The 11,568-nt window shown below is 44.0% G+C and overlaps 1 protein-coding gene across 4 annotated transcripts in view; it reads right to left on the reverse strand.

Moving 5' to 3' along the window:
- TRAFD1 (TRAF-type zinc finger domain containing 1) overlaps nucleotides 1–10,708 on the reverse strand; it is a 28,273-nt gene extending 17,565 nt beyond the window's left edge. The window contains exons 1-4 of one of the 4 annotated variants that reach the window (XM_033220540.1): nucleotides 10,033–10,638; nucleotides 5,556–5,614; nucleotides 676–811; nucleotides 483–536 (exon numbers count right to left, since the gene is read on the reverse strand). In XM_033220540.1, coding sequence (XP_033076431.1) covers nucleotides 483–536; nucleotides 676–811; nucleotides 5,556–5,602 — 237 coding nt within the window. In that variant the 5' untranslated portion in view covers nucleotides 5,603–5,614; nucleotides 10,033–10,638. Of the gene's footprint in view, nucleotides 1–482; nucleotides 537–675; nucleotides 812–5,555; nucleotides 5,618–10,032 lie in introns of all 4 variants that reach the window. The other 3 variants (XM_033220538.1, XM_033220539.1, XM_033220541.1) reach the window with 3 other exon arrangements.
- Nucleotides 10,709–11,568: the final 860 nt, after the last annotated feature.

Here is an 11,568-nt window from a genome sequence, read left to right on the forward strand (position 1 = left end):
TTGAACCCAGGAGGCAGAGGTTGCAGTGAGCCGAGATCGCACCACTGCACTCCAGCCTGGGCAACAGAAGAAGACTCTGTCTCGAAAAACAAAAACAAAAAAAACCCAAAGAATTTAAAATGAAATGACAGCTTGCAAGGCAGGCGTGTGCTAAAGAGGTTATCCCATACTGGCAACTCCAGGGCTGGCTTCATATTCAGTGAGGCTGCCAATAACTAAACCCCAGCAGAAATGACAGACTCAGTTCCAAAGGGAAAGACTTCGGGAGTCTCAACATACACAAGGGAGTTCCAACAGCCAGGTAGCCGAATCAGGCAGCAGTCACAAAGTCAAGGCCTCAAACAGGCTTTAAGAAACAGTATGCATGTGAGCTCATGGAGAACTAACACTCAACCAGACTGGCTTTCTGCTCTGCATGTGGGTCTGTAATCTCCGTAGGACTGGGCCCACAGTAACTCACTCCATGGCGCAACAAGACTAACCTCATGCTTCTTTAACAGTCTCTTCTCCAACTTCTTGTTACATTTGCAGGTCACCTAGCATAAGAAGTGAGAATCAATAAATTGGCTTTGTGACAATATGCTCATTTGCTATTGCACAATAGCAAACAAAATACATTTATGAACAACAGCAAGTATAACACATGTATAAACATTTGGGTACTTGGTGGCTCACCTGACAGTGTTCTGCAGCCATGTGAGTCTCCATGTCAGATTTGGGAAATGGTTCCTTGCAGATAGGACACATACCAATGTTCCTTTGACAGTGGATCTCATGGATGGTAAAGTTAAACACAGGAATTTCTTTTTTGCTACAGAAATAGAACAAAGAAAAAGGCAAGCATTACTGACTAATCTATGCCTTTTCTTGCACAGTGGCATCACATGGAAATCTATCCTATCCAATCTTTAGTCTCCATTATTTATCTTTAGTGAATACCTAGCCTACAAACTCATGATTATTACCATTCCTGCTTTTCAAGAACTAAATCCTGGCCGGGCGCGGTGCCTCACACCTGTAATCCCAGCACTTTGAGAAACCGAGGCAGGCAGATCACCTGAGGTCAGGTGTACGAGACCAACCTGGCCAATATTATGAAACCCCATCTCTACTAAAAATACAAAAATTAGCCAGGCGTGATGGCAGGCACCTGTAATCCCAGCTACTCGGGAGGCTGAGGCAGGAGAATCACTTGAACCTGGGAGGCAGAGGTTGCTGTAAAAAAAAAAAAAAAAAACTGGCCGGGCGCAGTGGCTCACACCTGTAATTCCAGCACTTTGAGAGGCCGAGGAGGGCGGATCACCTGAGGTCGGGAGTTCAAGACCAACCTGACCAAATGGAGAAACCCCATCGCTACTAAAAATACAAAATTAGCCAGGTGTGGTGGCACATGCCTGTAATCTCAGCTACTCAGGAGGCTGAGGCAGGAGAATCGCTTGAACCGGGGAGGCGGAGGTTACAGTGAGCCTAGGTCATGCCATTGCACTCCAGCCTAGGCAACAGGAGCGAAACTCTGTCTCAAAAAAAAAAAAAAAAAAAAAAAAAAGGCTGGGCACAGTGGCTCAAGCCTGTAATCCCAGCACTTTGGGAGGCCGAGACGGGTGGATCATGAGGTCAGGAGATTGAGACCATCCTGGCTAACACGGTGAAACCTCGTCTCTACTAAAAAATACAAAAAACTAGCCGGGCGTGGTGGTGGGCGCCTGTAGTCCCAGCTGCTCGGGAGGCTAAGGCAGGAGAATGGCGTGAACCCGGGAGGCGGAGCTTGCAGTGAGCCGAGATCCGGCCACTGCACTCCAGCCTGGGCGACAGAGCAAGACTCCGTCTCAAAAAAAAAAAAAACTAAACTAAATCCTGTCCAGGTGCAGTGGATCACACCTGTAATCCCAGCACATTGAGAGGCTGAGGCGGGTGGATCACTAGAGGTTAGGAGTTCAAGACCAGCCTAGCCAACATGGTGAAACCCCGCTTCTACGAAAAATATAAAAAATTAATGGGGTGTGGTGGCGGGCGCCTGTAATCCCAACTACTTGGGCAGCTGAAGCAGGAGAATCACTTGAACCTGGGAGGCGGAGGTTGCAGAAAGTTGAGATTGTGCCACTGCACTCCAGCCTGGGCAACAGCAACATTCCCGTATCAAAAAAAAAAAAAAAAAAGAACTAAATCCTGAAGGCTGACTCTTCTGTGCAACATTCTGAGTTACCACTGCTATGCACTACTACCTCTAAAAGTTCAGCCTTACTTTCTCAAAGTCAGAGCTGATCACAACATGAAGTCAGATGCCAAAAAGAGTAGAGCTAGGCTATTCCAAAACCATTCATGTCCCAAAGCAGAGTGATACGCTCCAGGATTATTTTAAAACAGAAAACAAACCAAAACAACAATAAAAACAAGTGAAAAAACACCCTACCACTGATTTTCCCTCAGTTTTAAGTAGTTAAATTTCATTGGATTTTATTCCATGAAAAGTCAAACCAAAAAGAGAAGACGCTAGCTTTGGAATAGTCAAAGGGGAAGGGGATATTGTCTCCTGTATGCCTCACATGCCTTTCAAAGCAGGCTGGATGCTTCCTGACTACAGGAACATGCTCTCTGGCTGGGATGGTAGAAACTTCACTTCAAAGCTGCACAAAAATCAAATCCTGAACCCTTCCCTCCACCAGTCTGGTCTCTCCACTTAATTTTCCCATTCTCACTTAGTTTAGTGGTCCAAAGAATATATCTAAGCTACACAAATTAAGGAGGTAAAGTGATAATCTTACATGAAAGAATAAGACCATTTAAACATGAAAAGATTAGACACACACTCGAACTAAAGGTACATTCTATTCAAAGGCCTTACTTTTACTTATTTGGATAGGACCATTGTAAAATTCCAATTTGACCAGCTAAAGACATTAAAGAAGGTACCTATAACAATAATTCAGAAAAATAAAATACTGAACAGAAGCAATACAGATAGTCATAAAACACATTATTTAAGATCATATTTTGCCTCTGAAGCTGAATACTAGAAGAACTCTCTCCCACACTAAATTATAAATAGCTTATTTCTCTTTTAATAACCTTTAACATTCAGACATTGTCTAAAAAACATTTCAAAGTAGGATAAATGATGTGCCTCCAGCTTATAGTCATTCTTCCAAACTGAAAGACCAAGATACCAAGGCAATGCAAATTTCATTTTCATCCAATGGTGGAATTATCAAGCTGGGGACCCCAAGGCAGCTCTCAAAGCAGCAATGGAAGGTGACAGAACAATCAACTGTGAGAGATGGGAAGAAAACTCAAAAGGATAAAGAGGTAAATTACTGACAGATTTAACTTCCCATATTTCTCTCAAATTTCTAGCTTTCTAAGGAAACTACTCATTTTGAATTTAGTTAAAATAATAAATCCCAACTTTTTAAAGATGTTGTGAAACTAATACTTTAATACATTACTGGTGGTAGAATAAACTGTCTAAAAACAGTCTGAAAATGCATTTCTAGGACCATAAAATTATATACTCTGTAACACAATAATCCTACTCTTGGGATTATGTATGAATATTTTCATTACAGTATCATAGAATGGTAAAAAATGAAAGTCATTAAAAATACCTAAGCAAGAAAGGAATAGCTAAGTTACATATAGTACACCAACAAAGTGAAAGAAGCAATGTTATATTGTGATTGCAAATCATGTATGTACAAATGCCATGAAAATTAAAGCCAGTAATTACTGCTTAGGGTGTAGAAAACCTGGGTTCCTTTTTCATAATTTTGGCAATAATTTTATTTTAATGGCAAATATGGAGACACTAAATGTCTAGCATTTACTTTACAAGGCTGTTCAGGATAACTTGTTGACATACTACATACACAAGGCCCCTAAAACTTTAGAATTAAAACAAAAAATATTAAGGACCACACCATCATAATATGAAAAAGCAAGAATCGAAAGCAGCTGTCAGGTAAGACCACAAAGCATTTACTATTCCACATATTCACCTCTTAGGAAATGCTAAAATAAGATATTTGCAACAATTATATAAAATAGTTGCCTGCTGTTTTTTTCTTTTAAAATTTAACTGCCAACATATTCCTACCAAACATTCCAACCAGATGAAGTACTAATATGCTTTCTTCCTACCTTCAGATAAAATGAAGGTGTTTAAAGTGAGATAAATGAGCACACAATTCCGTATCCAGATAAAACTGCTAAAAGTCTCAAGGAAGGGCTAGCAAATTAGAGGTGAAATTTCATTTAGATATAAATAGCTGAAAGGCAAACCAAAGCTTCCAGAAAAATTCCCAAGAGCTTTCTAAACACTAAAACCAAACAACCAGAAATTAATTCTTTACAGGTTTAGTCAGCCTTCTATGCTAATTTGCTTTTTTCTTTAATTTCTTTGGCTTTGAATAGCCTTGTTTTTCACTAGCTTTCCATTAACTCACCCTTTAACTCTCTTAGCATAGTTATTTATATATTGTCCTAGGCTTGAGATTCCTCCTAATTGGAGTGGACTGATAAAACAGGTGTATCTTAACTAATGCTAAAAACCAGTGTGTCTGTTTTCTTATGATTATTTGTTTCACTGATTACTCTGTTTCAGTAGCTATACATATAAAATTCAAAAAAACCTAAAATAGGCCGGGCGTGGTGGCTCAAGCCTGTAATCCCAGCACTTTGGGAGGCCGAGACGGGCGGATCACGAGGTCAGAAGATCGAGACCATCCTGGCTAACACGGTGAAACCCCGTCTCTACTAAAAAATACAAAAAAAAAAAAAAACTAGCCGGGCAAGGTGACAGGTGCCTGTAGTCCCAGCTACTCCGGGAGCTGAGATCCGGCCACTGCACTCCAGCCTGAGCAACAGAGCAAGACTCCGTCTCAAAAAAAAAAAAAAAAAAAAACTTAAAATAGCTTATGAAATGGTAGAAAGTGATAGTGGCATAGCAGAAATACCCTAGAAATACCCTACAATATGGCAAGACACCTTCAATGAGATGAAATCTTAATTCCAAGCAGGTAAAGAATATTGTAACCAGCTCTTGCTCTAATTATATCCTAATTCTGCCAAAGTTAGGCTGAGAAGAAACAAAAAGACAACAACGACAACAAAAATGTTATTTGACTCAAATATTCTACCAATGAGTCAAACTATTTTCGTTATTCCACATCTCTTTCTACCACAGTTTGCTAAGGTAAACATAGCACACTGTGAAAGAAGTACCCAGTGAAGGAAAATAAAGTAATAAACATAGCAGACAGTTCTGCTTTGCTTTTTTTGTCAGCTTACAGTAACAGCACTTGTATAGCACCAAGATACCAAGTTAAGTTCTTAGGAAATCCCCAACAGGAACCAGCTGATTATTAACTTTACAACTAGTTTCATTTCATCAGGAAAGAGATGCTCTTTCTTGTAATTCATGTGGGTTATAAACACCAAAATAAAAAGCTTAACATTCAAGACTGTGTCAGTCTTCACTAAGAGTTTTTAAATCAGGAAATGGTAGTGATTAAGCTTGACTGTCCTCATTTCACTAACATTTCTTAGATTTAATGTCTTACCAGTTGTCACACAGTCGAGTTTCCTGGTCCTCTAGAAATTCAGCCATCTTTAGCTCTTCCTGAAAACCACAAAGGAAGACATGAACTTTCTCTTTCATTTCTGCTTTAAAGATGACATGCAAAAAACAAAATAAAAAACTAGTATACAGAAAATGTCACCCAAGCCTGCATGTTAAAGCATTTTATTCAATATCCAGCCCCTTGAGCTTTTCTCATTTTAAAATTTTCAATTTAAAATAATTTTACTGGATAAGAGACTTTTAAAAAATAAAAATAATAAAATAAAATACTTTTACTAGGCTGGGTACAGTGGCTCATGCCTATAATCTCATGCCTATAATCAGTACTTTGGGAGGCCGAGGCGGGCAGATCACTTGAGCCCAGGAGTTCAAGACCAACCTGGCCACAACATGGGGAAACCCCGTGTCTATAAAAAATACAACAACAAAAAAAATTACCCAGGCATGGTGATGTGTGCCTGTAGTCCCAGCTACTCGAGAGGCTGGAGGCAGGAGGAATGCGCAAGAGGAATGCTTAAGCCCAGGAGTTCAAGGCTGTGGAGAGCCATGATCATGCCACTGCACTCCAGCCTGGGTGACAGAGTGAGACCCTGTCTCAAAAATAATAATAACATCCTGGCCAGGCGCGGTGGCTCACACCTGTAATCCCAGCACTTAGGGAGGCCGAGGCAGGCAGATCACAAGGTCAGGAGATCAAGACCATCCTAGCCAACATGGTGAAACCCCATCTCTACTAAAAATACAAAAATTAGCTGGGCGTGGTGACGCGTGCCTGTAATCCCAACTACTCTCGAGGCTGAGGCAGGAGAATCACTTGAACCAGGGAGTCAGAAGTTGCAGTTAGTGGAGTTCATGCCACTGCACTCCAGCCTGGCGACAGAGTGAGATTCTGTCTCAAAAATAAATAAATAAATAAAAATAAAATAAAATAACATCCCTCATAGATTTCATCCAATTACCCTAAAAGCATCATAAATAACAAAAGTAAAATTATCAAATACAGGAAATTAACACTAATACAATACTAGTAACTAATCTATAGAATTTATTCAAATTTCACCAACAAGCCAGGCACAGTGGCTCATGCCTGTAATCCCAGAACTTTGGGAGGCTAACCTGGGAGGATCGCTTGAACCCAGGAGTTTAAGATCAGCCTGGGCAACATGGTGAAACCCCTTCTCTACAAACAATTTAAAAAATAGCCAGACGTGGTAGCACACACCTGTGGTCCCAGCCACTCAGAAGGCTGAGATGGGAAGATCACTTAAGCCCAGGAGGTCAAGGCTGCAGTGAGCAGTGATTATATCACCGCACCCTAGCCTGGGTGACAGAGTGAGACCCTGTCTCAAAAAAAAAAAAAAAAAAAAAAAATCACCATCCCCAAATCACCATCCCATCCTTTTTCTGGTCCAGCATTCAATCTAGGATCACACATTGCATTTAGCAGTTACTTGTACTTAATTTCCTTTGATCTGGGAGAGTTCGTCAGTCTTTCCTTCTCTTTCATGACCTTGTTAAGCATACTGGCTTTTTTTTTTTTTTTTTAAAAACAGAATCTCACTCTGTTGCCTAGGCTGGAGTGCAGTGGTGCGATCTTGGCTCACTGCAACCTCCACCGCAGCCTCCCGAGTAGCTGGGACCACAGGTGTGTGCCACCATGCCCAGCTAATTTCTGTATTTTCAGTAGAGACGAGCTTTCACCATGTTGACCAGGATGGTCTTAAACTCCTGACCTCAGATAATCCACCAGCCTTGGCCTCCCAAAGTGCTAGGATGACAGGTGTTAGCCACCATGCCCAGCCAGCTATTTTATATAATGTCCTTCAGTTTAGGTTTGTCTGGTATTTTCTCATGATTAAATTCAGGTTACACATTTTTGGCAAGAACACCATAGAAATCATGTTGTGCTCATCTCAGTGCCTTATATCAGAAGGTACATGATGTCAACAGTCTTATTTTACTATTGATGTAAACCATGATCACATAGTTGATATGGTATCTGCCAAATTTCTTCACTATAAAGTTTCTCCTGCTTTTTAAACAAGATGTCAATGCAGAAAGCAAAGCACTGGCAACTTTACTACCATTGTTTAGTTTAGATTATTCCTTTCCATGATACAAAAATGGTCTTAAATCCTGCCCCCAATAGGGTTCTTTAATGGTTTTGGCATTATCAAGTGAGTTGCCACTTTTCAAAACATGTATTTAGTCATTTGTTCAACAAGCTTAATTAAGACAATACTTTGGGGCTGGGCCGGGTGGCTCACGCCTGTAATCCCAGCACTTTGGGAGGCCGAGGTGGGCGGATCAGTTGAGGTCAGGAGTTTGAGACCAGCCTGGCCAACATGGCAAAACACCTCTACTAAAAATGCAAAAATTAACCGGGTGCCTGTAGTCCCAGCTACTAGGGAGGCTGAAGCAGAACTGCTTGAACCCGGGAGGTGGAGGTTGCAGTAAGCCAGGATCACACCACTGCACTTCAGCCTGGGCAAAAGAGTGAGACTCTGTCTCGAAAAAATAAAAATTAAAAAAAAAGGACAATACTGTGGGCCAGATGCAGTGTCTCACACCTGTAATCACAGCACTCTGGAAAGCTGAGGTGGGTAGATCACTTGAGCTCAGGAGTCGAAGGCCAGCCAGGAAACATAGTAAGACCCTGTCTCTATAAAAAATAAGCAGCTGGTGTGGTGGCTCACCCCTATAATCCCAGCACTTTGGGAGGCCAAGACGGGCAGATCACAAGGTCAGGAGATCGAGACCATCCTGGCTAACATGGTGAAACCCGCTCTCTACTAAAAAACAAAAAAAATTAGCTGGGCATGGTGGCGGGCACCTGTGGTCCCAGCTACTCGGGAGGCTGAGGCAGGAGAATGGCATGAACCCGGGAGGCAGAGCTTGCAGTGAGCTGAGATCACGCCACTGCATTCCAGCCTGGGCAACAGAGCGAGACTCTGTCTCAAAAAAAAAAAAAAAGGCAAAAAATTAGGTGGGTGTGGTGGCACATGCCTGTAATCTCAGCTACTTGGGAGGCTGGGGTGGGAGGATGAGGTAGTCCCCAGCTACTTGGGAGGCTTGAGCCCAGGAGGTCAAGGCTACAGTGAGTGAGTTGTGATCACACCACTGCACTCCAGCCTGGGTGACAAAGTGAGACCCTGTCTCAAAGAAAAAGAAGACCATATTGTGTGCCACTGTGCCCTGGCACTAAAAATACTTTACAAAATAAGGAAATATAGTGTCTGATAAAGCGATCTAGTGGTCGAGAAAAACAATAAGCAAAAAAATACATATAACTTAAGGTGAGTATTGTGATGGAAAAGTACACAGACAAATAAATGGGGGTGGAGTAGAGGCAAATCTACTTTAGGTAGATAAGAGTAGTCAGGGAAGAACTTTCTGGGCAGATGACATTTAAACTAAGAACTGAAGTACAAGAGCCAACCATGAAAAGACAAAGATGGAGAATGGGAATGGAGGAAAATCCATACAGGCAGTGGGAAGGGCAAAAGGCCTAAAAGCAATGAAAGAGAAAGTAAAGGCAAATCTGGAAAAGCATAATAAAAAAGGGGAATGACTCAAGAAGGTCTTGTCATATAAGACAGAAAGAATATTGGATTAGATTCCAAGCTCAATGGTAAACACTGAAGGGCTTTAAACTAGGGAATGACATAATTCAAGATACCCATTCTGGGCTGGGCGCGGCAGTCACGCCTGTAATCCAGGCACTTTGGGAGGGTGAGGTGGGCGGATCACTGGAGGTCTGGGGTTCGAGACCAGCCTGGCCAACATGGCAAAACCAAGTCTCTACTAAAAATACAAAAATTAGCTGGGCGTGGTGACGGGCGCCTGTATGCCAGCTACTCAGGAGGCTGAGGCAAGAGAATCACTTAAACCCAGGAGGCAGAGGTTGCATTGAGCTGAGATCTCGCCACTGCACTCCAACCTGAACAGAAGGTGACTCCATCTCAAAAAAAAAAAAAAATTCACTCTCACGAAATGGCAACTAAGGAGGGCTGTCCGACTGATTTCAGGTGTGCTCTATTCCAGACCACTAAATGGTGCTTGCTTTTCTAGATGCAAGGAGACTGGGGTGGCCTGCAGGGTCCCCCTCTGGGGGTCAAGTTCTGGCTGGTTCTGCCAGATTTAACCTCTCTGCGTCTCAGATTCTTCAGGCAGAAGACTGACAATACTTCAAAGGATCAAGGAAACGATCCTTTGAATGCACGGAAGAGTCGAGGCACAGAAAAAAGTCTTCAAGCTTATAAGGAGCCCGCTGGGGGTCGGCTAGATCTCTCTGGTCCGCAGAGGGGACCGTCCCTCTGCTCAAGACGGCGTAGCTTCCACTGCCGGGTCCAGATACCCCAAGGTAGTCTCCAATCGCCCCTTTCCCCAGCAAGGTCGGTGATGGGGAGTGAAGAAGTAAGCGGCTTCTCAAATAATAGCAGTTGCCAAACGCTTACCGGGAAAATCTTTTAATCCCGACTACAATCCTAAGAGGTGAAAGTCTTGGTCCCCACTTTAGAAGCTGCGAAAGCGGAAGGCCACCTGAGTTTTCTGCAGCACCAGCGGGTCGGAGTGCGAGCTCGGACTCGGGTCCTTCGGCCTCGAGGCCGCATTAAGCCACTCGCGACCCCCCACGCCGGCAGCTCGAGGCTCGGGCTCTAGGCCCAGGCCGGCACTGAGCCCAGCTCCGCCCGGGACGCGGTGGCCACAGAGGCGCTGCGGACGACGCCCGCTTCCCGGCTCCCCAGACCAACCTAGGCCGCGAAGGGGGCGGCGTCGCCGGGGACTGCCAAGGCGCCGGTTCCCTGAGGAGAAAGCGCGGCCTCCTCCAGTTGCCAGAGGTGCCGCCGCGCGGGCATCCTCTCCTCAGAGCCGCGACCCCCGGCCCAGAGACCCCCACGCCCACACACCCCTCCCTTGGGATGCCGGACCCTTCCTAAACTGGAGGCCTCAGGGAATCTCCAGCCGCGTGCCGCCGCTACACCTCACCAGGGAAGAGAGGAGAAACGTTGAGATGACACACTAGCTGCAGACACGGAGCCTCCTCTGTCAGACCCCGCACTGAACAACGGCCCTCAGAGCTGCCTCACCACTTCCGCCCATCGCGGAGGAGCGCTCCCATTGGCCAGGGGCTGCTCCAGCTGTAGGCCCATTGGATAACACTGTTGTCGCTCCCAGGGCCCCGCCTTCTGCGCGTCGATTGGCTCCCCGGAGGCCCACGGGGGCGTGTCCCTGGAAGCCCTGGCCCCCGTACATCTGGAACCAGAGGCACGGAGCTGAGCTGTGAGCCTGTTGCTGAGTTTAACAACTGTCCTCGACACAGGCTAATAATATTTGAATGAATAATTCTGTACAAACATTACTAATATGCCTAATATATTGAGATAATTAATGGTGTTCTTTTCTCATGAGCCATTAATACTTATTAGTCATTCTTGTTGCTATGATAATACCCTTGTGCAAGACTTCTGCAGGGCTGTGACCATATTTGAGCACTTTGCTTTTTTGCAGTGGAAGAGTGAGCCTGAGATGCAGGTTTGAGAGCTAGTTTCTCCACTTGCTGCCTGAATGGATTCCCTGAGCCTCTCTTACCTCGTGTATAATAAAGGAGAGAATAATTATGTAAGTATAACCAAGCACATATTACAAACAATACAACAATTTAAAATTATGATTCCATTGCAGATTATAATTGCAAAATATGGAGGGCAAGGCGGGTGGATCTCTTGAGCTCAGGAATTAGAGGCCAGCCTGGGCAATATAGTGAAACCATATCTCTACCAAAAAATACAAAAATTAGCCAGGCGTGGTGGCACGCACCTGTAGTTCCACCTCCTTGGGAGGCTGAGGGGGAAGGATCCCTCGAGTCCAGGAGGCAGAGACTGGAGTGAGCCCTGATCATGCCACCGCACTCCAGCCTGGGGGAACAGAGCAAGACCCTGTCTCAAAAATAATATAATATAATACAAAATTAGCTGGGCGTGGTGACGGGC

The sequence above is a fragment of the Trachypithecus francoisi genome, unplaced genomic scaffold, assembly GCF_009764315.1.
Source record: "Trachypithecus francoisi isolate TF-2019V2 unplaced genomic scaffold, Tfra_2.0 Lachesis_group11, whole genome shotgun sequence".
In the NCBI taxonomy this organism is placed as follows: Eukaryota; Metazoa; Chordata; class Mammalia; order Primates; family Cercopithecidae; genus Trachypithecus; species Trachypithecus francoisi.